This window comes from Carcharhinus amblyrhynchos, chromosome 9 (genome assembly GCF_965287045.1).
Source record: "Carcharhinus amblyrhynchos chromosome 9, sCarAmb.v2.hapA, whole genome shotgun sequence".
Taxonomy (NCBI): Eukaryota; Metazoa; Chordata; class Chondrichthyes; order Carcharhiniformes; family Carcharhinidae; genus Carcharhinus; species Carcharhinus amblyrhynchos.
Window position 1 is genome coordinate 57,998,798 of NC_137332.1, and position 26,899 is coordinate 58,025,696.

The following is a 26,899-nucleotide window of genomic DNA, read 5'->3' on the forward strand; positions in this document are numbered from 1 at the left end:
CTGCACTTAACCAAGCAAGTGAAGAATATTCTAGATTGTGCCTTGTAGATGTTTGTGAGGCTTTGGGGAGTCAGGTAGTGAATTATGTGCTACAGAGTTCCCATCTTTTGACCTCTTTTCCTAGTATGTATCTTTATGAACCATGCCAATGTTAAGTTTGTCTTCATGTGGGTTGATCAGCTGCTGTATTTTCCCAACAGAGATGGCCTAAAATGCAGAACTTTGTCAGGCTTTCTTGTTAGAGTTTCCTTGTTTGTACTGACTGCTTTGATGTTGTTTACTCTGAGATAATTCTCCATAGAAGATCTGCTTAGGGATTTTGGAGTCACCCATGTGGGAGATATGACCTGCCCGTCCAAGTTGGATTTTTTTTAAGAGGGTGGTCACTGTGCTGTTCAAGCTAGCACAATGTTGGAGCTCATTGTTTGAGCTTTTGTCCTGCCATCAAATTCTCATGAACTTTTGGATGTTTTTGGAAGTGTCCCAGAGCTCTGTGATGCCCATCATTGTCCCAGGACTCTATACCATGCAGTAAGGTGATGAGGATGGTGCTTGATAGAGTTTGATTTTGGTCTCAGCTTGATGCCATTCTGTTTCCAGAAAGGATCATGGTATTGGCTCTAGGTAGGATTTGCTTATTGGATCTGTATAATACCTTCACAAATAGTGGCATCACTAGAGAGCAAGCTGCCAAGATGAGAGATACTGGTGCCATCAAGATTATATCTGGCACTTCATAGTATGTAATTAGTGCTGGTTGAAATATAACCTTAGTGTTGAAACAGAATCATAGAATCAGACACTGATTCGGAGGTTCAAGTTGTTGGCAGCACTTGAATTTGCTTCCCATAATCTGGATGTCTTTCTTGTTGGTCAGTAAAGTGCAATAAACATAAAATAACAGCATAAATTAATCAGTGTTCAATGTACCACAGTTTCAATATGTACTATTACTATAGGCTTATTCTGTTAAAGTGAAAGGGCATTTTTGATATTGTCAGTAATTTCTTGGAACTTGTACTTTTAAAATATAAATAAAATTGTTTATCTCTGGTTCTTAATTGCCTTGAAGAGTCCTTTTAGATTGTAACATGCATTTCACTGCCTAGGTTGTGACAAAATGTTGAACCTATCTTGTGCTCCATATTCCACATGTTGATACATAAGCTATACCTGTTTCCAATGGGAGTTCTGTAACAAATAACAGGTTTGAAGCATCTGAAACGCAAGGAAAATTGAAACCTGCTGAAATGAAGGGATGGAAGTCTGTTATTTGAACAATTAAGTTTACCCTACCAAAATAAGAAGACTTAAGTATTAAATCTTGAACTCTGATTTATTCCGTTAACAAGATCTACTTGAAATATCTGCTACAAAAGGCCATTTTACATTGCTCATAATACCCACACTAAACACTACTTCATTGCTTTATGAATTGATGACCAGAGGTTTAACAGTTGTTTTGGAAGAATTCAAGTCTTTTGAATGGTAGATTGATTCACTGATCTCGACAGACTTCTGTTGTGACGATATGGAAATGAACAAAGTTCAGTTTGAGAAATTTAGCTTTCTTCAATCTTCAAATGATTTTTGGAACTATATGCTTGGACTTTTACGGATTAAATTAGGAGACATTACACAAACTTGGGTTGTAATCCCTGGAATTTATGGTAAGGTGATTTAAAACGTTTGTGGCAATGGAAGACAGGTGGAGAGAAACTTGTGGATTGGTCCACAAACAGACGTAATGGCCTAGTAAATCATTGAAGGTAGCAGAGCAGATTAGGAAGTGGTTAATGAAGCATGAGTCATCCTTTGCTTTCTTAATAGAGGAATGGAGTACAAAGGCAAAGAAAACCTAATGCTTAATACAAGGAAATTACTGTATGCTATAAACTTGGTTCAACCTCAGCCTTGGTGCTTCACTTTGGGAAGAATGTGAAGGTATGAGAATGCATAAGAGATTCATAAGTATTCCATTGAGGAATCTCAGTTATAGAGACATTGGAGAAGATGACCGTTTTCTTTAACGAATTGAAGGTTGAGAGGAGATTTGAAAAGAAGTATTCAAAATCATTAGGGGGCTGGACAGAATAGATGGTGGAAGAATCGAGAACAAGAGGGCAGATTTAAACTAATTAGCGAAATAAGCAATAGTGATATGTTGCATGTTTTCATATAGTTGGGCTGGGTTGCACTGCCTGAATGTGGAGGAGGCAGATTTGATCATGACATTTAAAAGGGAATTGAATAATTCTGAAAAAGCATGTGCAATGCTCTGGAGTAAGTGGGAAATGGCTTGAGGTGAAATGCTGGTTCAGAGTGCTGATACAAGTTCTATGGACTGAGTGGCTTCCTTTTCTGTTGTAACAATTCTGTAATTGAAGGGACCCTGCCAGGAGACTTATTGGGAGGGTCCTGATGCTCCAATACTGGTGACCCATGTTGGTATGGGGGAAGAACATGTTGATGATGGTGGTGAGTGGTCTGAGTCTAGGTGGGAGTTGGGATCAGGGCATCCAAGTACTCTGAAACCAGTTTCCCTGATGAACTTAGATTTCATGCAAGGACCAAATCATCATCTTTTGAAACAGTGAGAATGCTGAGTACTAAATGAGTTAGAATTTGTAGGCTGACAAAAGTTAAAAGAAAAGATAGAACACCTATTTAGCAATCAAAATGAAAATGGGACAACTGGAGTTACATCTGCTAAAAGTGGTTGTGATCTCATTCTCAATAAAATGCATTAATTTTAATTCTAATACAAAAGCAAGATGCTGGAAATTTTAAATAAAACAGGAAATGTTGGATTTAGGGAGATCATTTTGTGGTTCACTCATATTAAATGTGATACTCCGTAGAATGTCAATCCAGTGTTCATAGACAGGAATGCCGATCACTGCCCAGGAGTGTGTGAATGGGGCTTAAACTTCCTGCTGTTTTACTTTGCTCTCCCATTACGCTTGGAAATACTGACCCCTTTTAAAATAGGCGCTGCTAGATCTGTTGATTATTTCCAGCATTTTGTTTTTTATTGCATTTTAATATGTTTGGTACACTCTATCCATTGCAGTGGATATTTAGATATTTCTCCCTTTGGGAATTTTTATTTTCTGATTCCTTGTTGACCAAATGCTTAACAAGTGCAATCAGTATTATTATTTGGTATATATTTGCTGATTTACTGTCTTTCATGCGTAGCATTTCATTGTCTCTTGTTGAGCATCCCCCTATCTAATTTGCTTGAAGTCTGCCAGTAAGAAAATTACTTGGAACGTTAATGTACGAGTTCTGGTCAGAGGTGGATTTGCAATGTAACACACCATGTTCATTTTGTGGGCGGGGGCGTGGGAGTAAATATATATCAATGGGTAGAGTTTGTGAAGGGCACTGGGCAGATGATGAATAGACTGAGTGTTTGAAATCCAAAATCATTGCTTTGTAGCTAAAAGATGAATTCAAATTTTGCAGAGCTTGAATGGAAGGTGAGTAATGTAGGATTCAATTTCCTTAGTAAACTGAAGGGCTATCGTCAATCTGGCACTCCAAGTACCAGAAGGCAAAGTACAATGGTAGTCTCAAAAAGTTCAAACTGTTGAACAGTGCATATTCATCCTCATTTTGTGGAGGGAGGGAGCAGAAATGAAGGTGAAATCTGGAACGACACGAGAGAGTGCTGGAACAGCTCAACAGGTCTGGCACCATTCATAAGGAGAGAAAAGAATTGACGTCTCAAGACTACCGATGAAATCTGGTCCAGTTGGTGTCTTGGGTGCGGGGGAGCTACCCCACACTGACCAGCGCGACAGAAAGCCTCTCCTCTGACCACAGCACACAGGCTGAAGCTGTGGCTGCTCCTCTCCCAACGCCAGCAACTTAAAATACTCATCCATGTTCAAAATCAAACCGACCGTGCGCGAGAGCGATGTTGTGGTTGTTGTCCTGGTAACCAGGCGGTTTCGCCCTGTCTCTCTCTTCCCCCCGCCCCCCAACGCCTGAGCAACGGGCGGAATCTGCGCGAGCGGCCTGAGCAACGGGCGGAATCCCGCGCGAGCGGCCTTAGCAACGGGTAGGGTGCAGCCGGAGGGCGGCGGAGTGAGTAAAGTTGCGCCAGACCCAGTGAGCGGACTCTGCAGTTGTTGTAAGTCTTACCCCAGGGTTATCCGTTATCAGCTCACTGACTCTCCATTCTCCCACTTGATGTTTTTTTTAATTGATAATTTCATGGGATTTTGAATTTCTAATTGAATTCCAATCGGTGGGTGGCGAGCGCCTTGCTGAAGAGCAGTTTTGTAAATAAATCGAGTGAAACCCGTGCAGTGGGGTCGATCGGTGCCGGCTCTGGATGCCGTCGAGAAATGCATTCATATTTGAATATTTTCACATCGTTGTGCAGAAGTCAAACTGTAAGAAAGAGTAGGAAATACTGGAAAGGCAGGGCTTGTGTGCTGCTTAAACTCGTACTGAGCCACATTGTGTCGCCTGGCACCCAGGAGATGTTCACAAAATACTGTTAGTTTGGAAATTCTGTGCTGGTTTACTTTTGCTCAAAATAATAGATCCTCAGAAAGTTTTCTAAGGTGAACAGGAAGTGGGGAGGGTAGGTTAAAGGACTGCGGTGGGTGGGTCAGAGCCAGGAAAATCTGGCGTGTTTGGAGATGGGGTAGGAGTGGAGAACTTTGAGGAGATGGGTGGGAGAGAAACTTTGGGGATTTAAATTTGCACTCTGGGTATCCCGGTTTCTTACCACAGGCCAAAGGTTAGGCGGATTGGCCATGATAAATGCGCGGGGTTAGGGCGGGGAGTAGACCCAGGCTTTCGGAGGCTCGATGGACCGAATGGCCACCTGCACTGTGCGGATTCTGTGGATAATTGCAAAAATGAGGATTCACATTTTTGGTCTTGGTTTTTCAGTGATGATGATGGCAGCGTTTGTCGTCCCCATTCCATTAAAACGCTCAGGAGCTCTGGAATAAATACACAAAACGCTGGAAAATCTCAACAGGTCTTGACAGCTTCTGTGGAGAGGAGTCTGGATGGCCCTTCGTCAAATGTTGGCTCTATTCTCTCTCCACAGAGGCTGTCAAGACCTGCTGAGATTTTGCAGCATTTTCTGTTCTTGTTTCAGAGTTCAGCATCCACAGTATGTTGTTTTTTTTAAATCTTGGTGTAAGTTCTGGAGTCGGCACCGATGCAGAATTATCAGTGAATCTACCATTCATCAAAGATTTTTGAGGCTTTCCCAAATTATCCATATGGGTAAATCAATTACTTTGCCCAAAATACTGTCTTTTGCTGTTAGTCTCCCTGCAAAGGATACATTTGCTTGGATAAGGTTTTGTTCGGAATTGTTTCGAGCTACTTTCTCTGGCCAGGGGCAACTAATTCATATTTGTGCCAAAGATGTGTTAAATTCCGCACTTAAAAAATAGTTTTACAAAATTTCTAGTCTGTATTAATTGGAGCAAAATGTATTTTGCTGTCTGAAATTTTAAAGTAAAACGAAGGATATTAAAGTGCACCAAGGCATGTCAAATCACCCGCAGACTTAGCGACAGTTTTAAAAAGCTGTCGGGAATAAGGAAATCAATGCTAACAGGTCTTTGTGGCTAGTTTTCTTTGCGCTGTCTGGTGAGCACCCGTCACTGAGATATCCTGTTTTATGGAATTAGGAGCCAGTGTAAGCTAGAGAGTATTAGGTGACTGATGAGGGATGGAATGTGAGCAGTAGACCTGTTCAAGAAGATGGAGGATGCAAGGTTAGCGAGGAATGTGTTAGTGGTTAAGTTTGGAGGTGATACAGACTTGTATAAGGGTTCAGTGGAAAACTGGCTGAGATAAATGTTGGAGGTGGGAAATATGGAGATCGAAGTAAGGACAGAGCTTAGGACAGAAAGGACATGAATTTGAAATTCAGTTTAGACCATTCCTTAATCTGAATATTAAGGTTCTTTTCATTGCAATCGACAACTTTTGTGTGAAGTATTGAAGCAGACATTTTAAATATCATTTGTGGATGACGCGACTGCATAAGCTGCAGAAGTCCACAAAACCAAAAAAAAACTTGAGCAAATCTGCATTTTGTGTATAGAAAAAAGTTGTTATTGAGATGATTAGAAAGTTCATTTTATTTATAGTTTTCACAAGAAATACTGAAAAGCTGTTGAAAATGTGTGATCCTGTTCGTGACGATGCTCCGGCCATCATACCAAAACCTACAGAGGATAGCACTGAGTTATCCTCAACTGTTTGTGAATTTGTGAAGAAACAAACAGGTAAGCGAATAAATAATTTTTATTTAGTTAGTTACTTTACTTTCCCAGAATGTTCCAAAGCATTTTACAACTAAGAAATTATTTTCCAAGTGCAATCACTCTTGCTTTGGAAACAAATGTAATAGAGGCTTTATACCATCAAAACAGCGATGAGATGAATGGACAGTTCATGTGTTTCCATTGTACTGTTGAAGGAAGACTCCCTGCTGTTCTTCTGAATAATCAGGTGACTCACCCGATGAAGAGAGTGCAGAATGTACAGTTACAGTCATAGCTAGGGTATAGAGAAAGATCAACTTAGTGCAAGGTAAGTCCATTTAAAAGTCTGACAGCAGCAGGGAAGAAGCTATTCTTGAGTCCTCAGACTTTTGTATCTTTTTCCTGGAGGATGAAGGTGGAAGAGAGAATGTCCAGGATGTGTGGGGTCTTTAATTATGCTGGCTGCTTTGCTGAGGCAGTAGGAAGTGTAGACAGGGTCAATAGATGGAAGGCTGGTTTGCGTGATGCATTGGGTACATTCATGACCTTTCGTGGTTCCTTGTGGTCTTGGATACAGCAGGAGCCATTCATAGAATCATAAAAACGCTACAGTGCGGAAAGAGGCCATTTGGTCCATCGAGACTACACTGACCACAATCCCATCCAAGCCCGAACCCCATATCCCTACATATTTACCCGCTAATCCCTCTAATCTACGCATCTCAGGTAACTCGGGCAATTTTAGCATGGTCAATCAACCTAACCCGCACATCTTTGGAACTGTGGGAGGAAACTGGAGCATCCAGAGGAAACTCACGCAGACACAAGGACAATGTGCAAACTCTGCACAGACAGTGATGCAAGCTAGGAATCGAACCATGTCCCTGGAGCTGTGAAGTACTAGTGCTAACCACTGTGTTACCACGTCAAGCTGTGATACGACCAGAAACAATGCTTTCTATGGTACATCTGTAAAGTTGTCGAGCGACGCAGCTGACATGCCAAATTTCCTTAGTCTTCTGAGAAAGTAGAGGCGTTGGTGGGCTTTCTTAATTATAGTGTCGGCATGGGGGGTCCAGGACAGATTGTTGGTGATCTGGACACCTAAAAACTTGAAGCTGTCAAACCTTTGTACTTCGTCCCCATTGATGTAGTCGGGGGCATGTTCTCCTTTTATGCTTCCTGAAGTCGATGACAATAGAACATAGAACATTACAGCGCAGAACAGGCCCTTCGGCCCACGATGTTGCGCCGACCAGCTTTTTAAAAAAAAACAACACTAACCCACTAATCTAAACCAATCCCATTTCGTCCATAAACCTATCCACAGATCTCTTAAACGCCCCCAAACTAGGCGCATTTACAACTGCAGCTGGCAGGGCATTCCAGTCCCTCACCACCCTCTGGGTAAAGAACCTACCCCTGACATCAGTCCTATAACTACCCCCCCTTAATTTAAAGCCGTGCCCCCTCGTGCTAGCTTTCTCCATCCTAGGAAAAAGGCTATCACTATCCACCCTGTCTAAACCTCTAATCATCTTATATGTTTCAATAAGGTCCCCTCTTAGCCGCCTTCTTTCCAGCGAAAACAACCCCAAATCTCTCAGTCTCTCCTCATAGGATCTCCCCTCCATACCAGGCAACATCCTGGTAAACCTCCTCTGCACCCTGTCCAAAGCCTCTACATCCTTCCTGTAATGTGGGGACCAGAACTGCACACAATACTCCAAGTGCGGCCGCACCAGAGTTGTGTACAGTTGCATCATGACGCTGCGACTCCTAAATTCATTCCCCCTACCAATAAACGCCAAGACACCGTATGCCTTCTTAACAACCTTATCTACTTGATTCCCAACTTTCAGGGATCTATGTACACATACACCTAGATCCCTCTGCTCCTCCACACTATTCAAAGTCCTCCCGTTAGCCCTATACTCAACACATCTGTTATTCCTACCGAAATGAATTACCTCACACTTCTCCACATTAAACTCCATCCGCCACCTCGCGGCCCAGCTCTGCAACCTTTCTAAGTCACCCTGCAAACTATGACACCCTTCCTCACAATCTACCACACCTCCGACTTTGGTGTCATCAGCAAACTTACTAATCCACCCAACTATACCCTCATCCAGATCATTAATAAAAATTACAAACAGCAGTGGCCCCAAAACAGATCCCTGAGGCACACCACTCGTAACCGAACTCCATGACGAATATTTACCATCAACCACCACCCTCTGTCTCCTATCTGCTAGCCAATTCCTGATCCAATTACCTAGATCACCCCCAATCCCATACATCTGCATTTTCTGCAGAAGCCTACCATGGTGAACCTTATCAAACGCCTTACTAAAATCCATATACACCACGTCAACTGCCTTACCCCCATCCACCTCTTTGGTCACTTTCTCAAAGAACTCGATAAGGTTAGTAAGGCACGACCTACCCGCTACAAAACCATGCTGACTGTCTCTAATCAATTCATTACTCTCCAAATAACTATAAATCCTGTCTCTAATAATCCTTTCCAAAACCTTACCCACCACAGAAGTAAGACTCACCGGTCTATAATTCCCAGGGAAGTCTCTTCTCCCCTTCTTAAACAATGGGACAACATTTGCTGTCCTCCAATCTTCCGGTACTATACCAGAGACCAACGACGACCTGAAGATCAGAGCCAGAGGCTCTGCAATCACCTCTCTTGCCTCCCAGAGAATCCTAGGGTAAATCCCATCCGGACCAGGGGACTTATCTATTTTCAAACCCTCTAAAATATCCAGCACATCCCCCGTATCAACTGCAATACTATCTATTTTACACCCCTGCACCCCAGTGTCCTCCTCAGCTACATTCATGTCCCCTTGCGTGAACACCGAAGACAATCTCCTTCATTTTGTTGACATTGAGGGAGAGATTATTGTTGCCACACAAGTTCACTAGATTCTCTATCTCATTCCCGTTTTGTCATTGTTTGAGATCCGATCCACTACGGTGGTGTTGTCAGCAAACTTGAAAATTGAACTGGAGGGGAATTTGGCCACACCGTCATAAGCGTATAAGGATTATAGTCGGGGGCTGACAACACAGCCTTGTGAGGCACCGGTGTTGAGGATGATTGTGGAGGAGGTTGTTGTTGCCTATCCTTGCTGATTGTGGTCTTTAACCTGGTGTTGTGAGACTACTGATTGTGCCTATCCCAGTCCAACACTGGCAACTCCACATCATGACTTCCGAACAATGCAATGGCATTGATTTAAAGCAAACTTGTCCAATCTTTGCGTGTATTGCCACTCGCCCTGGGCTGCCTCGCTGGCTGCTTGCCCTGGGCCGCCTCACCCGGTTGCTCGCCCTCCCATCTATAGTTTTACTGCCAAAAGAAATTGTCCCATCAGTACTGCTTGTGTCTTCTCGGACAGAATATGCTGGGGAACATAATTTGTTACATACCATAGCATTATTTTCCTTTGAACAGTCTTTTACTTGGCAAATCATTTTACTATCCACAAGATTTAAAGTATAAGAGTCAAACCATCTGATTGTGAAGTGATGCATTCTGAATCATATCATTTGGTTGAGATTGGTGTCCTGTCGAATGCTTTAAGTGTAAACACAGTAATAGGCCTTTCAGCCACTTGAGCTAGTTTGACTGTTCAATTAGATAATTGCTGAACTGAATTGCTTGATTCCATCATTCCTTTGTTCCATATCACTTGATCCTTTTATCTGACAAAAATATTGATGACCCAAAAACATAAGTCTTTCATCTCATTGCTTTCTGTAGCACATTTTTATGGCAGGATAGCTGCAGTGTTTTTCTACATAACAGAAGTCAATTATTCAGTGAAATGCTTTGAAATAATTCAATATGAGATAAACTACTACATAAATTCAAATGTATCACACAGTATTGAACAGGAAGTGGTTTAATGTTTTGGAGGGCTATGATCAGTTTACTCAAACTACTGACTACGTGCTATTAAATGGGTTTCAATGTGCTTGTTGTTTCCATTTAAATGTCTGCTCTGCATATAGAATAAAGATTTAAGACAACTTGGAAGTCAATGAAAGCTACAATTATGCTTTGCTTTCTATAGAGCCCACTCCAACATCTGAACAGATGTTGAACATATGTGCTTGTTATGGCGATGGAGCAAAATCTGGAGACAGTTACAAGCCAGACTCTGACATTTGCATGCGTTTAAAGCAACAAACAGGTGGGTGCATGGTAAAGTGTGAACTTGGAAGCTTGTTAAGTATCAAGACAAGAATGTAATGAACAAAGTTTCAATCCTGATCACTTTTAAATAAACTTCTTGAAAGAATTATCGTTTCCTATGCCAAGATTTTCTTCAGTACTTTAGACCTGGAAATCTAATGAGTATTGATTCAACCCAGTGTTGGATTAAACAAGGTTTGGTTTACAGTATGTAGCAGTTGAATTAGTTCATTTAATTCAGGACACAGACAGTTATTACAAGCAGCTGGTCTATGGACAGGAGAAAATAGACAGTTATTGTAGCCACTACTGATCATTATCCAGCGAAGCCCAACTTATTGCCTAATTGCTCTTGAGAAGGTCGTGTCAAGCTGACTTCTGGAGCCACTGCAATCCATGTGGTCAATGTTCTCTCAGTGCACTGTTAGATAGTGAGTTCCAGGATTTTGACCTACTAACAATGAAGGAATGGCAATATTTTCCCATTCTGGAGGGTGTGTGACTTGGAGATGATAGTGTTCCCTGCAACTGCTGACCTTGTCCTCAGGCATTACAGATGGTAGATTTGTGAGGTGTTGAAGAAGCCTGATAAGTTCCTGCAGTGCATCTTGTGAATGATGCACACTGAAGATGCAACGTTACTCACCTTGGCCCCATATCCCTCAATACCAATGTAACAAACTCAGGTTTAAATTTTGATCTAACATCAATTATCATTTGTGGAAGATGGTTCCGAGTTGTGTGAAGAGGCATTTCTTAACTTCTTAATTGCCCTCCTGAAATGTCTGGCTCTAATTATGCCATTAATCCTTGATTCCCAACAAGCATAAGAAAGTTTCTCTTGACTAGCCCGATTTGTTTCCCTTAATATTATATGATTACACTCCCAAGAATTATATAACCTCACTATGTCAATAATTATTCTGAATTCTGTTCTATTGTCAAAGCTTGTTTCGCACCTGCAAGACCTAGAGGTGCTAAGTTGTCTGTATAAAGAAAGGCCAATTTCTACATTGACTGTTTTGTGCAAAATGAGATTATCTCCATGTTAATGAGTATTTCATTCTTTTTAAATGACTTCAAGAAGAAGACTGGTTCTTGAAAAACTCACACGCATCACAGTTCACTATTTCAAATTTAGAAGTACCAGCACTTTTGATCTGATTCTTTGTGGAAATAATAGTTTACACAGCTGGATTCTAAGTGTAAGTTTCGGATACAATTGCATAATCTGAAAAAAGAGAGCATTTTGTAATAGGAGGGTGGAGAAAATGTGGGCTGAATGCCTGATGAAATGCAGTAATTTCTTTGGATATAAGAAATACTAATTTTTCTGGGCCATGTAACAAATGCAAATTTTTCTTGAGGATTGCATACGGCCTGTAGGTGAATAATCTGCATGCTGTGCTATTCTGACCAGGCTGGTTGAAAACTTTGACAGCTTCTCTCCCTCCACTCCATCTACAGACATGCTTTTTGCTCATTTGGCTGTTCACTGGAGCAGCACAGTTTGGGGCAGCACCTTCACAGCATGCGGTTTGCACATTTCCAATTCCTTTGGCGCCCCCATTATGCCATCACTATACTTTCTACAATGCTATATCATCTGTTAAATTAGATTCTATCTTCCAACAGTTGGTATTTGTGTTTGTGTGCTTTGTCTGCTTATGGATAATTAATTGTTCATTTGGAAGCATATTGGTTTCTCACTGCTAAATGGCTTACAAGGTTGTCACCCAACGTTTTAACAGAAATATTCCATTACTTACCTAACTGCCAGCTAGATATACTAGTTGGAACATAAATTTTGTGTTATTTCAAGGTAAATTGCAGGAAAATAACTTTGTTAATTTGTATTTGGGCGGCACAGTGGCGCAATAGTTAGCATTGCTGCCTCACAGCGCCAGGGACCTGGGTTCAATTCCCAGCTTGGGTAACTGTCTGTGTGGACTTTGCACTGTGTCCACTTGGATTTCCTCCAAAAGTCCAAAGATGTGCAGATTAGGTGGATTGGCCAAGCTAAGTTGCCCTTTGTGTCAGGGGGATTAGCTAGGGTAAATGCATCAGGTTATGCTGATAGGCCTGGGTGGGATTGTGATCGGTGCAGACTTGACGGGTTGAATGATCTTCTGCACTGTAGGATTCTATGGTTCTATATGATATTTTAATAACAGACGTGTTCTCACCAGGGCTTTGTATAGTTGAAGTATCACTTCTACTACTCTTACTTTCTAGTACTCTAGATATAAAGGCTAGTATTCCGTTAGCCCTTTCGGTTATTTTCCATGTCTATTCATGATCTATGTACGTAGGAACTAGTAGCAGAAGTAGGAAAATAGCCCTTCGAGTCTACTTCAAACTGTTATTCAATCAGATCGCTCCCTAGTCTCCGCTTGTTCCCTAATTTCCTTATTCCTTTTTAAAATTAGAAATATATCTGTCTCCTTTTTGAAATCATTCAATGATTCAGATTCCACCTCCAGACACAACCTCCTCCCTGTCTGTATTAATTTCTTTAATTGTATCACAGTCCTTCCTCCTGATTTCTATATCCATATCATCTCTCTCACTGGTGAACACCAGCACAAAGTATTCACTTCGAACCTACTTATGTCCTCCAGCTCCACACAAATTACCATGGTGGTCCTTAATGGGCCCTACTTTTTCCCTAGTTATCCTTTCACCCTTAATGTTCTTGTAAAACAACTTGGGATTTTCTTTCATTTTATCTGATAGTCTCCTTTCATTTCCCCTTTTTGCTCTCCTACTTTCCTTTATAAATTCTCTCTTGCATATTCTACACTCTTCTTGGGTCTCTGCTGTTCTGAGCCCTCAATGTCTGCCATAAGCATCCCCTTTCCTTTTCTCCTATGCCATTTATCCCTTGATGCCCAGGGTTCACTGGGTTTCTTGCCCAATCCTTTTTCTTTATTGAAACATGTTGGCCCTGTACTCCCCCTAATTCCTTCTTGAATGTGTACCACAGTTCTGTCACAGATTTCCCTAAAGTCTCTACTCCCAGTCCAGTCTGGTCAAATCATATATGACCTTATTAAAATCAGCCTTCCCCCAGTTTAAAATTTTGATTTCAGCCCCATCCCAGTTAATGTGCATGACTTCCTTATTTTCTTTTTTAACATCACTGTTATTAGATTTCCAAGGGTCCATTTACTTGTGGAGGGTATTCTATTACGCTCCTGAAATGTCACTCGTAGTTGGTGTCAAGGATTTTGGAATCAGAATGTGAGACAGCAGAAAATCCAACCTCTGACTTGCTTTTGTAGCCGTAGTATTTATGTAGCTGGCCTAGTTAAATTTATGGTTAATGGTGACCCTCAAAATGTTGATGGTGCCGTATTCCCTAATGGTAATGCCATTGCACGTAAATGGGGAATGGTTAGACTTTCTCTTTCTAGTGATGGTCATTGCCTGGCATTTGTTTTGCGTGAATGTTGCTTGCTACTTAGCCTAAGCCTGAATATTGTTGAGGCCTTGCTGCTTGTGGGCACTGACGTTTTCATTATCTGAGGGATTGTAAATAGAACTGATCACTGTGCAATCATCAGCAAATGTTACTCCCTCTGACAATTTGATGGATGCAAGGTTATTGATGTAACACCTATTAGTGGTTGAATCAAGAACACTGCCCTGAGGAATTACATAATGATATCCAGGGGTGAAGATGACTGCCCAGTGAGTGGGGAGTTTCTTTGCTTATTCCCATCGACTTTAATTTTGACTAGTGTTTCTTGATTTCACAGTCAGCCAAATTCTGCTTTGATGTCAAGTCTCTTTAACTGCTCTTCTGAAATTCAGCTCTTGGACATGTTTGGACAGAGGCTGTTATGAGATCTGGAGCCAAGTATTCCTGATGGAACATAAACTGAAGATCAGTGAGCAGGTTATTGGTTGATTTCTCTCACCTTCCATTACTTTGCTGATTATTGAGACTATAACCCGCTCACTAATGCTCAGCTTACATTCCACCAGGACTACTTGGCTCCAGGTCTCAATACAACCTCAGGGCAGTGTTCTAGACTCTGCGGCTGGCCTGTGATGTTTTACCCTATGGCGTAGGAGCAGTGAATGCAAATGGAGAAAATAGGTCCATTGCATTCGCATCTGGGTTACTGTCTAAAGTGGAAGAAAACTACACGCAAAAAGATGAGGCAGAAGGCATCATTTTTGGGGTTACTGAGTTTCACTGCTATCTGTATGGCAGAAGATTTGTTTTGCAGATGGACCATAGACCACTGGACAAGATTTTGGGACCTCACAGAATACTACAGTGCAGAAGAGACCCTTTGGCCCATTGAGTCTGCACTGACACATAAAAGGCCTTGACCTGCCCACTAATTCCACTTGCCAGCACTTGACCCATAGCCTTGAATGTTATGGCATGCCACGTACTCATCCAAGTACTTCTTAAGGAATGTGAGGCATCCCACCTCCACCACCCTCCCAGGCTGTGCATTCCAGACCATTGCAACTCTCTGGGTAAAAGTGTTGATGTTTGGGAGACAGTTGCATACAATTTTTGACCTACTGAGGCTTGCTGAGATAAGACAAGTGGTGGAGAGAAACCAGGAGGTGCAGATGGGGTATTGAACTGAACATGCCAAGATGAGGGCATTCCAGAAGGACGAGTTGGTACTTGCCACAATCTACTCTTTGGGGATGGTGTGGATTCTGGCCGCAATTGTTGCCAAGCCAGGGCCGTTATCCTGTATGCTGGAAATGCAATATGTATTAGAATGGTGTTGGCATGCAGACAAACTGCTGGTGGTCCCACATCAAGGAGAGGGGGTCCTATCAACAATTGTGGAGCTCTTCCAGATGGGGTCAGTGGAGGTACCAGGAGAGGGAGGCATGGAATTAGTAGCTCCTCCTTCTGCAGAAAAAGCTGAGGGGGCCAGCATTGGTGAATATGATGTGCGGGAAGAAGGGTCTTCCATAGTGGCTTCATCAAGACCACTATTGCTGGAGAGGAAGCTAAGGCCATTTCCAGTTCCCAGGGAACAACCCCCACAGGACCATTTTCCCCCTGACAGATTGATCATGTCAATGTTGGATGGATGTATGGGTGGGGAACTAAAGAAAGGAATGTATCATATTGTAAATATGCTCTGGGTTCATCACAATGTTGTAACATTAGTGTACATTTTAAGAGTTTTGAAAAAAAATCTTGTTTTCTGTAGCTCACAGCCTTAGCTGGTGTCATTGTTACTGAGCTGTCTATCAGATGTTTATTTATTAGTTATTTCTATTATTAGTCGCAAGTAGGCTTACATTCACACTGCAATGAAGTTACTGTGAAAATCCCCCAGTTGCCACACTCTGGTGCCTGTTCGGGTACACTGAGGGAGAATTTAGTATGGCCAATTCACCTAACCTGTACGCCTTTTGACTGTGGGAGGAAGCCGGAGCACCCAGAGGGAACCCATGCAGACACAGGGAAAACATGCAAACTCCACATAGATAGTGATCCAAACAGGGAATCGAACCTGGATCCCTGGTACTGTGAAGCAGTAGTGCTAACCATTGTGCCACTGTGCTGCCACTGTTCTTTTATTGCTACTGAAATGGGGTTTGTTTATTTGTACTCTGGGATGTTTATGACTCTGCATTGTTAGGAGGAAAACTCGTTGACAGGTCAGGTGAGAGGAGCTTTCATTTTCAGTTGTGTGCTGCAGATTTTAGTTTTTAGAAGGGACAGCAAGCTGAAAGAAAGTGTTTATTTTGCTCCCTGTTTTACTTGGAAATTCTACTGGTTACCTGAAAACAAGCTGTTGCCTTTCTGAAGGGGAGAATGTGTTGTTGATGGCTTGACCAAAGTCTATCTGGAGTTCTGGGAAGCTGTTCTGGATTCAAACTGTTCTGGGTATGTCAGGAGGACTACTAGAACTTAGAAGACTGAGAGTTTTCAATTCTGCAGCCAAAGGACTCAATTCCAATTTAACATGAGCATTAGATTTTGCTGCATTGAACTTGTTTAAAGGGTTTTATCTGTGGAAGGTTTTGGTTTTTTTGAACATCTTGGATATATTTGGTAAGGATAACACATTATCATGGTTGTTTTGCTTTTGATTGTAATTGATAAAAGTTATTAAACAAGAAAGTGCAGAAAAGATTTACTAGGATGCTATCGACTTGATGGTTTGAATTATAAGGAGAGGCTGGATAGACTGGGATTTTTTTCTCCAGAGCATTGGGGGCTTAGGGATGATCTAATAGGAGTCTATAAGATAATGAGGGGCATTTCTCAAAGGTAGGGGAGTCTAAAACTAGAGGGCATAGGTTTAAGGTGAGAGGGGAGAGATACAAAAGGGTCCAGAGGGGCAATTTTTTCACACAGAGGGTGGTAAGTGTGTGGAACAAACTGCCAGGGATGATAATAGAAACGGGTACTATTTTGTATTTTAGAAAGCATTCAGTTAGATGGGTAAGATGAATATAGAGCGAAATGGGCCAAACGCGGGCAATTGGGACTTAGCTTCGTGGTTAAAAAAGGGATGGCGTGGACGAGTAAACCTCTATGGTTATGACTCTATGACTGTTACTAATTTTTTTCATACATGTTAATTATATATATTTTAATTAAACTTTGGTAAAAGCTCCAAATAGATCATTTGAATCATACCTGAGGTGAAATATATCATGCTTATCCTAGCCAAATTCAAGATGCAAAACTTATGATCCAAGTGGGCTCCCATAAAAGGCTTTGGAGTTTCTGACTGAACCATAATGTATCGGAAAATTATGTAAACAAAATCAATGTGTTATGTATATAAATATTTAAAATGTTGCTGCTGTAATGAGGAACTTTTATTGAAAGGGGAAGAGTGTTAGCATAGCTCCTTTAAGGGAATGAGTCAGGTGACCCTGGGTGTGAAGTGATCTGCCTGGGAACCACCCTAAGAAGGCAGTTGACGTTTAGCGTGTGGAGCGAGTAAGACTACAATAAATACCTGTGTTACCTGACACCTGTCTGTGGAGTGAGTTCTAGAGGATACCCCTTTGTAGTAAAGAATTTAACAAATTCCACCACCTGCTATGGTGGAATTTGAACCAATGTGCCTTGAACATTAGCCTTGACCTCTGGATTATCCAGCCACCTTCTCAATATGCTGGACTACAATGTTACAGGTTGTGGTGGAACTCAAGGCTGCTGCTGCTACTTTTTGACCATACTACCTCATGGATGCACAGTTTTGAGTTGCAGGACCTGTTACAAGTCTATCCCATTTAAATATGGAGGTAGCGCCACATAACTTTATGGTGATTGTTCTCAGTGTGAGAACAAGAAAAGTCTCCATGAAGAACCAATATTATGATTATGAACAGATGCATCTGTGACAGGTGGACCAGTGGGGGGGAAAAAGAATAAATTATTTATTTCCTTTAGGTCGGGTCTCTCACTATCTTCCACTGGCATAATCTGGCACAAATGTCCTGCAGGGCTTTGTCAGTAGTAGAACTACTAAGTCACTCTTGGTGATGGACAGTGAAGTCTCCCACCCAAACTATGGTCTATGTGTTTTGTACCATCAGTGCTTCTTCCAAATGCTCTTCAACATGGTGGAATGCACGTTCATCAATTGAAGGAAGGCAGTCTGTGGTAATTAAAAGGAAGTTGCCTTGCCCATGTTTAGTCTGATGTCATGAAACCTAATGTGATTTGATGTCAAAGTTGAGGACAGCCAGGGCCAATTCATAACATAAGAATGTAAGAACATAAGAAGTAGGAGCAGGAGTAGACCATCTAGCCCTTGGAGCCTGCCCCGCCACTGTTGTCCTTTCTGAGTCGGAAAAATCTCTCCACCTCTACCCTATCCATCCCCTTCATTATCTTATACATCTCTATAAGATCCCCCCTCATCCTTCTAAACTCCAACGAGTACACACCCAGTCTATTTAGTCTCTCTTCATAGTCCAACCTCCTCATCTCTGGTATCAGCCAAGTGAACCTCCTCTGCACTCCCTCCAAGGCCAAAATATCCTTGTGCAAGTGCGGCGACCAAAACTGCACACAGTACTCCAGCTGCGGCCTCACCTGTGCCCTGTACAGTTGCAGCAAGACCTCCCTGCTTTTATATTCTATCCCCCTCGCTATAAAGGCCAGCATCCCATTCGCCTTCTTGATCACCTGCTGCACCTGCAGACTGGGTTTTTGCGACTCATGCACAAGGACCCCCAGGTCCCTCTGCACCGTAGCATGCTTCAGCTTTTCACCCTTTAAATAGTAATCCCTCCTACTGTTATTCCTGCCAAAGTGGATAACCTCACACTTGCTATCATTGTGCTCCATCTGCCAGGTCCTTGCCCACTCGCTCAGCCTATCTAGATCCCTCTGCAGACTTTCCACACCCTCCGCACAATTCGCTTTTCCACTTATCTTCGTGTCGTCAGCAAATTTTGTCACCCTACACTCAGCCCCCTCCTCCAGATCATCTATGTAAATGGTAAATAGCTGAGGCCCCAGCACCGATCCCTGCGGCACTCCACTAGTTACCAACCGCCAATCAGAATAGCACCCAATGATACCAACTCTCTGCCTCCTCTTAGACAACCAATCCTCTATCCACGCTAACACCCTACCCCCAACTCCATGCCCCCTAACCTTCTGAAGCAACCTTTTGTGTGGCACCTTATCAAACTCCTTTTGAAAATTGAGAAACACCACATCCACCGTTTCCCCTCTGTCTACCGCAGTAGTCACATCCTCATAGAATTCCAATAAATTTGTCAAACACGACTTCCCCTTAACAAGTCCGTGCTGTGTCTGCTGTATCAAACAATTCTTCTCTAGGTGCCTCGCTATTTCTTCTTTGATGACGGATTTGAGCATTTTTCCAACAACAGACGTTAAACTAACCGGCCTATAATTCCCTGCCTTTTGCCTGCTACCTTTTTTAAACAGCGGCGTAACATTAGCCGTTTTCCAATCTTCTGGCACTTCCCCGGAATCCAGCGAAGTTTGGTAAATAATCACTAAGGCATCTACTATCACCTCTACCATTTCCTTCAGAACCCTGGGATGCATTCCATCCGGTCCTGGGGACTTGTCCACCATCAGTCCCGCTAGTCGATCAAGCACTACCTCTCTAGTGACAGTAATCGCATTCAGGCCCTCAACTCCTACCATCCTTCTATCTTTAATATCTGGCAAACTATTTGCGTCCTCCTCCGTGAAGACCGAGGCAAAAAACTTACTTAAGGCCTCAGCCATTTCCTCATCTCCCACCACTAAATCCCCCCTCTCATCCTCTAAGGGTCCAAATTCCTCCTGACTGAGTCTGTCCTGCCAGTACTCTGTCTGCCATGGATGCTGAAGGAAGTATCTGGAATGTTGGCTTATAGGTGTGACTATGTCAGTGTATTGCTTGACCAATCTTTGGGACTGCTTTCTTAATTTGGTCGTAAACCACAAATGTTAGAGAAGACTTTACAAAGTGCACCTTTGTCACCTTAAAGTGCAGCCTCTGGATCGGTGTCACATGCTACAACTGGATTTAATTGTACTGTGTTTTTTGTAGTAGTTTTGAGACAGCTAAATAGTTTGCAAAGTCATTTCAGAGGACAATGAAGAATCATCAATGTAACTGTCTCTGCCCAGACTGGGTAAGGATGGCAGGTTCCTTCCTAAAAGAGCAATAATGATTCATGACAATTCTGTAGTTCTATGGTAACCATTACTGACGCTAACTTTTTATTGAGATTAACTTAATAGAATCCCTGCAATTCAGAAGGCCATTCAGCCCCTCAAGCTTGCGTCAACAACAATCCCACACAGGCCCTTTCCCCGTATCCCCAAGGATTTGCCCTGCTTATCCCCTGATATTAGGGTGCAATTTTAGCATAGCCAGTCAACCTAACCTGTACATCTTTGGACTGTGGGAGAAAACCGGAGCACCCAGAAAAAACCTACGTAGACACGGGAAGGACGTGCAAACTCCACACGGTCACCCTGAATTCAGCAACTATGTTGGAATTTGAACTTGAATCTCCAAATTGTTGTTCCAGGCTTCTGGATTACTATGACCACAATAGCAATTTTGATTTAAGAACAGGCTCAGCTTGTGCTGTGATTGCTTCCAAGCTTTAATTACCTTCCAATACTTATTATTTCATCTTGTGTATGAAGAATGGCTTTTTGTGTGCAGTATATGCATGCTTCTGACACCTCTGGATCTGTATCCCAACAAAAGAAAATTTGCGGAGGATAGTTTTTCAGCTGAAGTCAAAATTATAGATCATCAACTTGGTCATCTTCAGCAATTTATTGAGCCTAGTGTGCATTAAAATTAAATTAACACTAGATATCACTCAAGGGGATGTTCATTTTAACTTGTAATCTTTCAGAGTGCTTATTGGTTTTGACTGAAAAGTACTAAAGGGATTGTATGTGGATTGATGCTATGTGTAATGTTCTATAGTTAGCATGCTATCATGAATAAAAGTGACCTGCCACAAATGTGTCTTCTGTCGATGATAGTATGAAATCTACCAGTAGAGAGTGGGCATTAAGAGCAGCGAATGCAATCGACCAGATTGAAGAAGGTACGTGTGAAGCATGCACCTCCCGGGATACCCTGGTCCACTAATCCATCACACCCAACATCTCATCCTCTGGCCATGGCATCTTCCCATGCAATCGTAGAAAGTGCAACCCCTGTCCCTTTCCTCCCTGCTCACTGTCCCAGATTCTAAACACCCCTTTCAGGTGAAGCAGTGCTTCACGTGCACTTCCTTCAATCTGGTCTATTGCATTGGCTGCTCTACGTCAGAGAGACCAAATGTAGACTATGTGATTGTTTTGCCGATCACGCTCAGTCCATCCGCAGGTAGGGCCCTGACTTTGCAGTCACTTGCCACTTCAACACAGCACCCTGTTCTCCTGTCTGTCCTTGGCCTTTCGCAATGTGCTAGTGAGCCCCAATGCAAACTGGAGGAACAGCACCTCATCTTCCAATTGGACACTTTACAGCCTTCTGGACTGAACATTGAGTTCAGCAACTTCAGAGCATGAACTCTCCCCTCCACCTCTACCCCATTTCCATTTATTTTGTTCCATTTTGTTTCATCCTATTCATCCATATTATCATCCTTCTTTCTCAACTGCATTTTTCCACTTTCCATTCCAGCTCTCCTCCTTGACCCCTGCCCACTCTCCCCCTTCCCCCTCTCCTTTCAGGATAACTGCCACATTCCTCCGGCAGTCTTTTAACGATCTCCATTCTGCCATTCACACATTCTGATCACTTAATGGACACTTTTTAGCACTTCTCAGCCATCTGCATCCTCATTTACATTCCCTTTGTCCCAGACCAGCCCCACACCCTCATCGTATCAATCTCCACTGATTCTCTTTGATCTCAGTTCTAATGAAGGGTCACCTAGACTACAAATGTTGGCTCTATTCTCTCCCCACAGATGCTGACAGACCTGCTGAGGTTTTCCAGCATTTTCTGTTTTTGTTTCAGTTTCCCAGTATTTTGTTTTTATCTATTAATTGTTAGTGCAGTTTAACAATTTTGACATCGCTGGCCAGAATTACATTGTTTTTTCTTCGCTTCTAATATAATGATTTTTGGTCTCTCTCTTTTGTGATGGTTCAGGTTGGGAGAGCCAGTTCCTCTGCTTTCGGTGATTACAAGAGGTTGTTTACAAGGGATTTGTATGATGAAATGTGAAATTCCATAAGCTACAAAATTAACCCTTTTTGTTCTTGAAACTCCTGGGGAGAGCTCCCAGACAAAGGGAGGTACTTGTAGCAGAAATCTGTTTTTTGATCTGCATAAAAATAAATTTAAAAAAAGAGTCAAAACAGGGTTGTGAATCTACAGTGTTTTTTTCATGTCTTAGAAATCCAACAATATATAATATATAAATGGTAATATGGCAATTTAATATACCACATCTTTAGCTTCAATATTGATTGATATATCAATTTAATTCACTTTACCATTTACTTTTCATATTATATATCTTTTATATGTGCGTTGACAGTGCTAACAAGCTTTGTGTTGGATTGGCAACTGAAAGGATTGAATGAATTGTTGGCATGTCTCTGAGATGAATAAGGAACTTTCTCTTCAGGCACTATAAATCACCAACTCTGATGTTTTAAAGGCGCAATGTTGTCCCCAGCAGTGAAGTTTATTCACCCATAAAACTTTTATATTTAATTTCTGGTTGACTTGCTTACTGAGACAGTGTACAGTTTAATTTTAGTTTCTCCTATCTGTCTCTGCAGAATTACCCAAAATTAAGGATAAGCCACAAGCCATTGATCAACACCCACCAGCAAGTCTCCGGGATGACTACATCCCAGAGGAAATCCTGCTGTCTTTGAGTACTGTGACGAATACATGCTGTCGTGATGAACTCCTTGGAAAAGTGACAAAAAATAAAACTCATGAAGATCTTAAGGTAAGGACGAAGATAATGGAACGAAGGCAATTAGATAGATTTGGGAGACTCATCCGCCCTGATTTAGGGAAGGGGCTCGAGGGGCCTTATGGCTCACTCTTGCTCCTGTGTTCTAAATATTTAAATGTTTATCATCATTTTGAACGGAATTTGGGCAACCTTTATCCAGGTCATAGTGAAAACAGGGAAAACAGTTGCTAATTTAGCGCTAAAGAAAGATTTGCATTTGTGTAGGTCCTTTCTATATCACAATAGTGACTGCACTTAATTGGCTGTGAAGCATCCTGAGACATGAAACATTTTCATGCTTCATAAAAAGCACTATGAAAATTCAAATTTTCTTTCTTCCCTCCCTTCCACCCTCTTCTTCTCATATAAGATTTTAAGATTCAGGAATCACAGATTAGCCAAAATAGGCAGTTGAGGATTCATAAGTATTAATAAGCAACATTGCATAAATAGGGAGAGAAGACAAGCACTCTACAATAGGTGCTCCTGGATAGGACAAATGGATGGGGGAAGCTGAGATTGCTGATCTCCGTGGCTGATAGTGATGGTTTCTTCATAGTGGCTAACTGGTCCTGGATCAGACAGTTGGATGGGTGAAGTTGATCTCAATGGTTAGAATTGACATTCTTTGTCTGTTTGCTAACAACAGTTATTTTTCCTTTGTTCTTTGCCTCCTGGAGTTGGCTAAAGTATCAGAAAGCTGATATATTTTCCTTGGTGAGGGTTGGAAGTGCCAGTTTCTTCTGTCGCCTTCAGTTTACTTAAGCTAATCAAGGTTAGGTTGGAGCCAGGACTGATCCACCTTGAGAACCTCCCTTGCATTTCCTGTCTTGAGAGTCTGTTTATATATGTTATATCTGGGAGGTTTATGTTAATCACTTATTCAATTGTTCATTGACCTGGGGCAAATATTTGGGTAATTCCTCCTATTTCCATTGGAAGCCAAAGTTTTCTTGTGGCTCGTTGCTTGTTGGGGATGTTTTGTTTAACCTTCAGATTGTTGGTGAACATATGAATCATGAGCCCACCTTCTATCTCCCCTTATCAAGATTACTAATGTCTTGTTTTCATGCTTGTGCTAGAGACATGTCCTTGGCATATTCTTCCAAACAAAGAACCATTTTTAATGTGTTGACCCTGACATTGACAAATTTCTCAACCCTAATGTGAATTTGAAAAAGACTCAAATTCAACATCTGCATACATGTACTGCTATTGCAGAAATAAGGATTCTGATTGATTTGCTAATCTCTTCATTGATTTGCTTGTGTTTGCCAGCCCAGGAAACTGTTTTAGGAGTTTTCTTTATAAGAGAGAGAACTTTCTTATAATTGCCAATAAATTTCTTGGGCTTTTATAAAATTATTATTTAATAATTTCTTACAAATCTCCCTCTCTTCCTCTCAGAATGTCTCAAAGCACTTTACAGTCAATGATGAATATAAGCCAAGGGCAAATGCCGCTGCTCTTCTTTCAAATATCACCATGGTACCTAAGAGCAGGTGGGACTTTAATTTAAAATCTCATTCGAAAGGTAGCACCTCCAACAGTGCAGCACTGCCTCGACACTGGGCTGAGGAATCAGTTTAAATTATGTGCTCAAATCTCTGGAGTGTGATTGAACCTACAACCTTCTGACTCAGATAAAAGTGCACTATCACTGCACCAAGGTTGTCATTATATTAATTGACAATGCAATTTGAGAGACTACATAATGGCAGGTCTGGGATGATGCAGGCAGTGCATTCCTGAAATGACAAGAGTTCTTAGTGTTACCATCATAATTTTTCACTTTCCCCACAATAAATACTGCTCAAAATGCTCATAAATATCAGGGTACCTAATGCTCTTTTGTTCCATTGGATCTAAATTCAAATGCAAATTGTATTTTTTGATGAAATATCTGCAAAATAGACATTTCCCCCTCAAAATATGATGGGGGCGATTCTTCTAGCTGGAAGATATAACTGGACGCCATTTAGTAGGCTCCCGTTGGTGGTGTGATAAAATGATTCCGATTTTGTGATGATAATTGATGGATAAATATTGGCCAGGACACTGGGGATAATTACCCTACTCTTTGAAATAGTGCTGGCGATCTTTTACATTCACCCAAATGGTTAATTTAAATGGATCTGAATTCTCTTATCATTCGGCTACTCATCAAGTTGATTTTGATTTCCCCCTTTATAATCATTTTTCAACCCCTCAGTTCTAGCGTGATCCGATTTCTATCTATAACCTCACAGAAAATCCAAGATATAGGGTACGATTTTCCAATCTCATCAAGTCTGGCGCAGATCATTCTGATACTGGGAAATAGTGTGTAAGCCTAAAAAAATCAGATCCATGCCTGGTGCCAAATGGTTTACAGTTGGCTTAGTCCCTTTCTACTGGTGCAAACAGGATCACGGCCAGAAAGGATGCAAAGCTGATGAGCATGAGATTTGCAGGGTTTTAATCTCATTAGCAAGCTTGACGTGCAATCGTCCCCCTCCCGGAATATGCCCATCCCCTCTGGGATGTCACATAGGCATTAATCTGTCCTACTGCTTTGAAGTGTAGTTGAGGTGCCACAGTTGCGAGGGCGAGTGAGGAAGTGAGTACCGCTGGACATCACCCTCCAGGGTGAAAGAGAGTGGGTTAGCTGCTGCCATCGTGCAGGGTAGAAAAGAGAGCCTGCAGGGGTTTGGGAGGGGACGGGATTCTTCAGGTCAGAGGTTGGTGAGAATTGGGGCTCGTGTGGCCTACATTCTCCCTACCCACTGAAAGACCTCTGAGGGTTTTATGAGATTGGTTGGATTTGAACTTAATGTTGCACAAAGTAAGACCCTGAGAGGGTCCATTAAATGTTTAGTCCCAGTTGGGACCCATTATATTTACCACAGGCTTGTGGCTATTGTTTATTTTCATTTCGTGCAATAAAAGCACAGTTCCTTCACAGCTGACTCCTGGAGTTATTACACTGACCAATCTTGATGTCATCTGCAAACTTACTTAAAGTTCCCTCCACATTCTCATCTATATCATTTATAAGGGACCCAGAACTGAACTTTGTGGTACATCACTGGACACTGGCTTCCAGTCACTCAAACAGCTTTTCCTCATCACCCTTTGTGTCCTACTACTGAGCTAGTTTTGGCTCCACCTCACCAAGTCTCGTTGAATTCCACGTGCTTCAACTTTCTCAAGCACTTACCCATGTCAAAGGCTTTGCATATAAACTACATGAACTGCACTTCCCTTATCACACACTCGATCATATTTTCAAAAAATTCTATCAAATTTATTGAGCTTGACCTCTCTGTGACAAAGCCAAGCTGACTATCCCTAATTGGCCCATGCCTTTCCAAGTGAAGATTGATTCTCTCCTTTAGAATTTTTTTCCAATACTTTTCCTACCATTGATGTGAGACTCACCAGTCTGCAATTTCCTGTTTCATCTCTACCATCCTTCTTGAAAAGTGGAACACATTAGCCATTCTCCAGTCTTCTGGCACTTCCTCGATGGCCAGAGAGGTATTAAAAATTTGCATCAGAACCCTTGTAATTTCCTGTCTCACCTCCCATGGCAGCCTGGGATAGAATTTATCCTTTTCTGGGGATTTGTCCATTTTTAAGCCTGTCAAAGCCTCCTCACTTCTTATGTCAGACTGCTCAAGGCCCTCACAGTCCTTTTCTGATTTGATCATTTGTTTGACCACATTTGAAAGTGCGGTGTTTAAACAGAAATGATCCTTCTATAGAAGATTTTCTCATGAGATAAATAGCAGTGTTTTGTGGTCACAGATGTCAATTGTTTATGCAGCCAGACACAGTTTGTACCCACCTCTCTAAAAACACAGATAACCGAAAAGTTGTAATGAGCTATCTGTGGTGTTCAGCCAAATGCTGCAAGATTTTTGAGCGGGCTGCATAGTCAGTCTCCAACTCTTTCTCTCTCTCTCTCTCTCTCTCTCTCGTAAGCTGATTTCACTTCCTGTCA

General features: G+C 41.8%; 1 protein-coding gene across 1 annotated transcript in view; it reads left to right on the top strand.

Moving 5' to 3' along the window:
* Positions 1-4,081: 4,081 nt before the first annotated feature.
* The window catches only part of axdnd1 (axonemal dynein light chain domain containing 1), a 179,958-nt gene continuing 157,140 nt past the window's right edge, over positions 4,082-26,899 (top strand). Inside the window, exons 1-4 of the mRNA XM_080196753.1 lie at positions 4,082-4,141; positions 6,138-6,275; positions 10,352-10,471; positions 22,730-22,905. Coding sequence (XP_080052879.1) covers positions 6,170-6,275; positions 10,352-10,471; positions 22,730-22,905 — 402 coding nt within the window. The 5' untranslated portion in view covers positions 4,082-4,141; positions 6,138-6,169. The remainder of the gene's footprint in view (positions 4,142-6,137; positions 6,276-10,351; positions 10,472-22,729; positions 22,906-26,899) is intronic.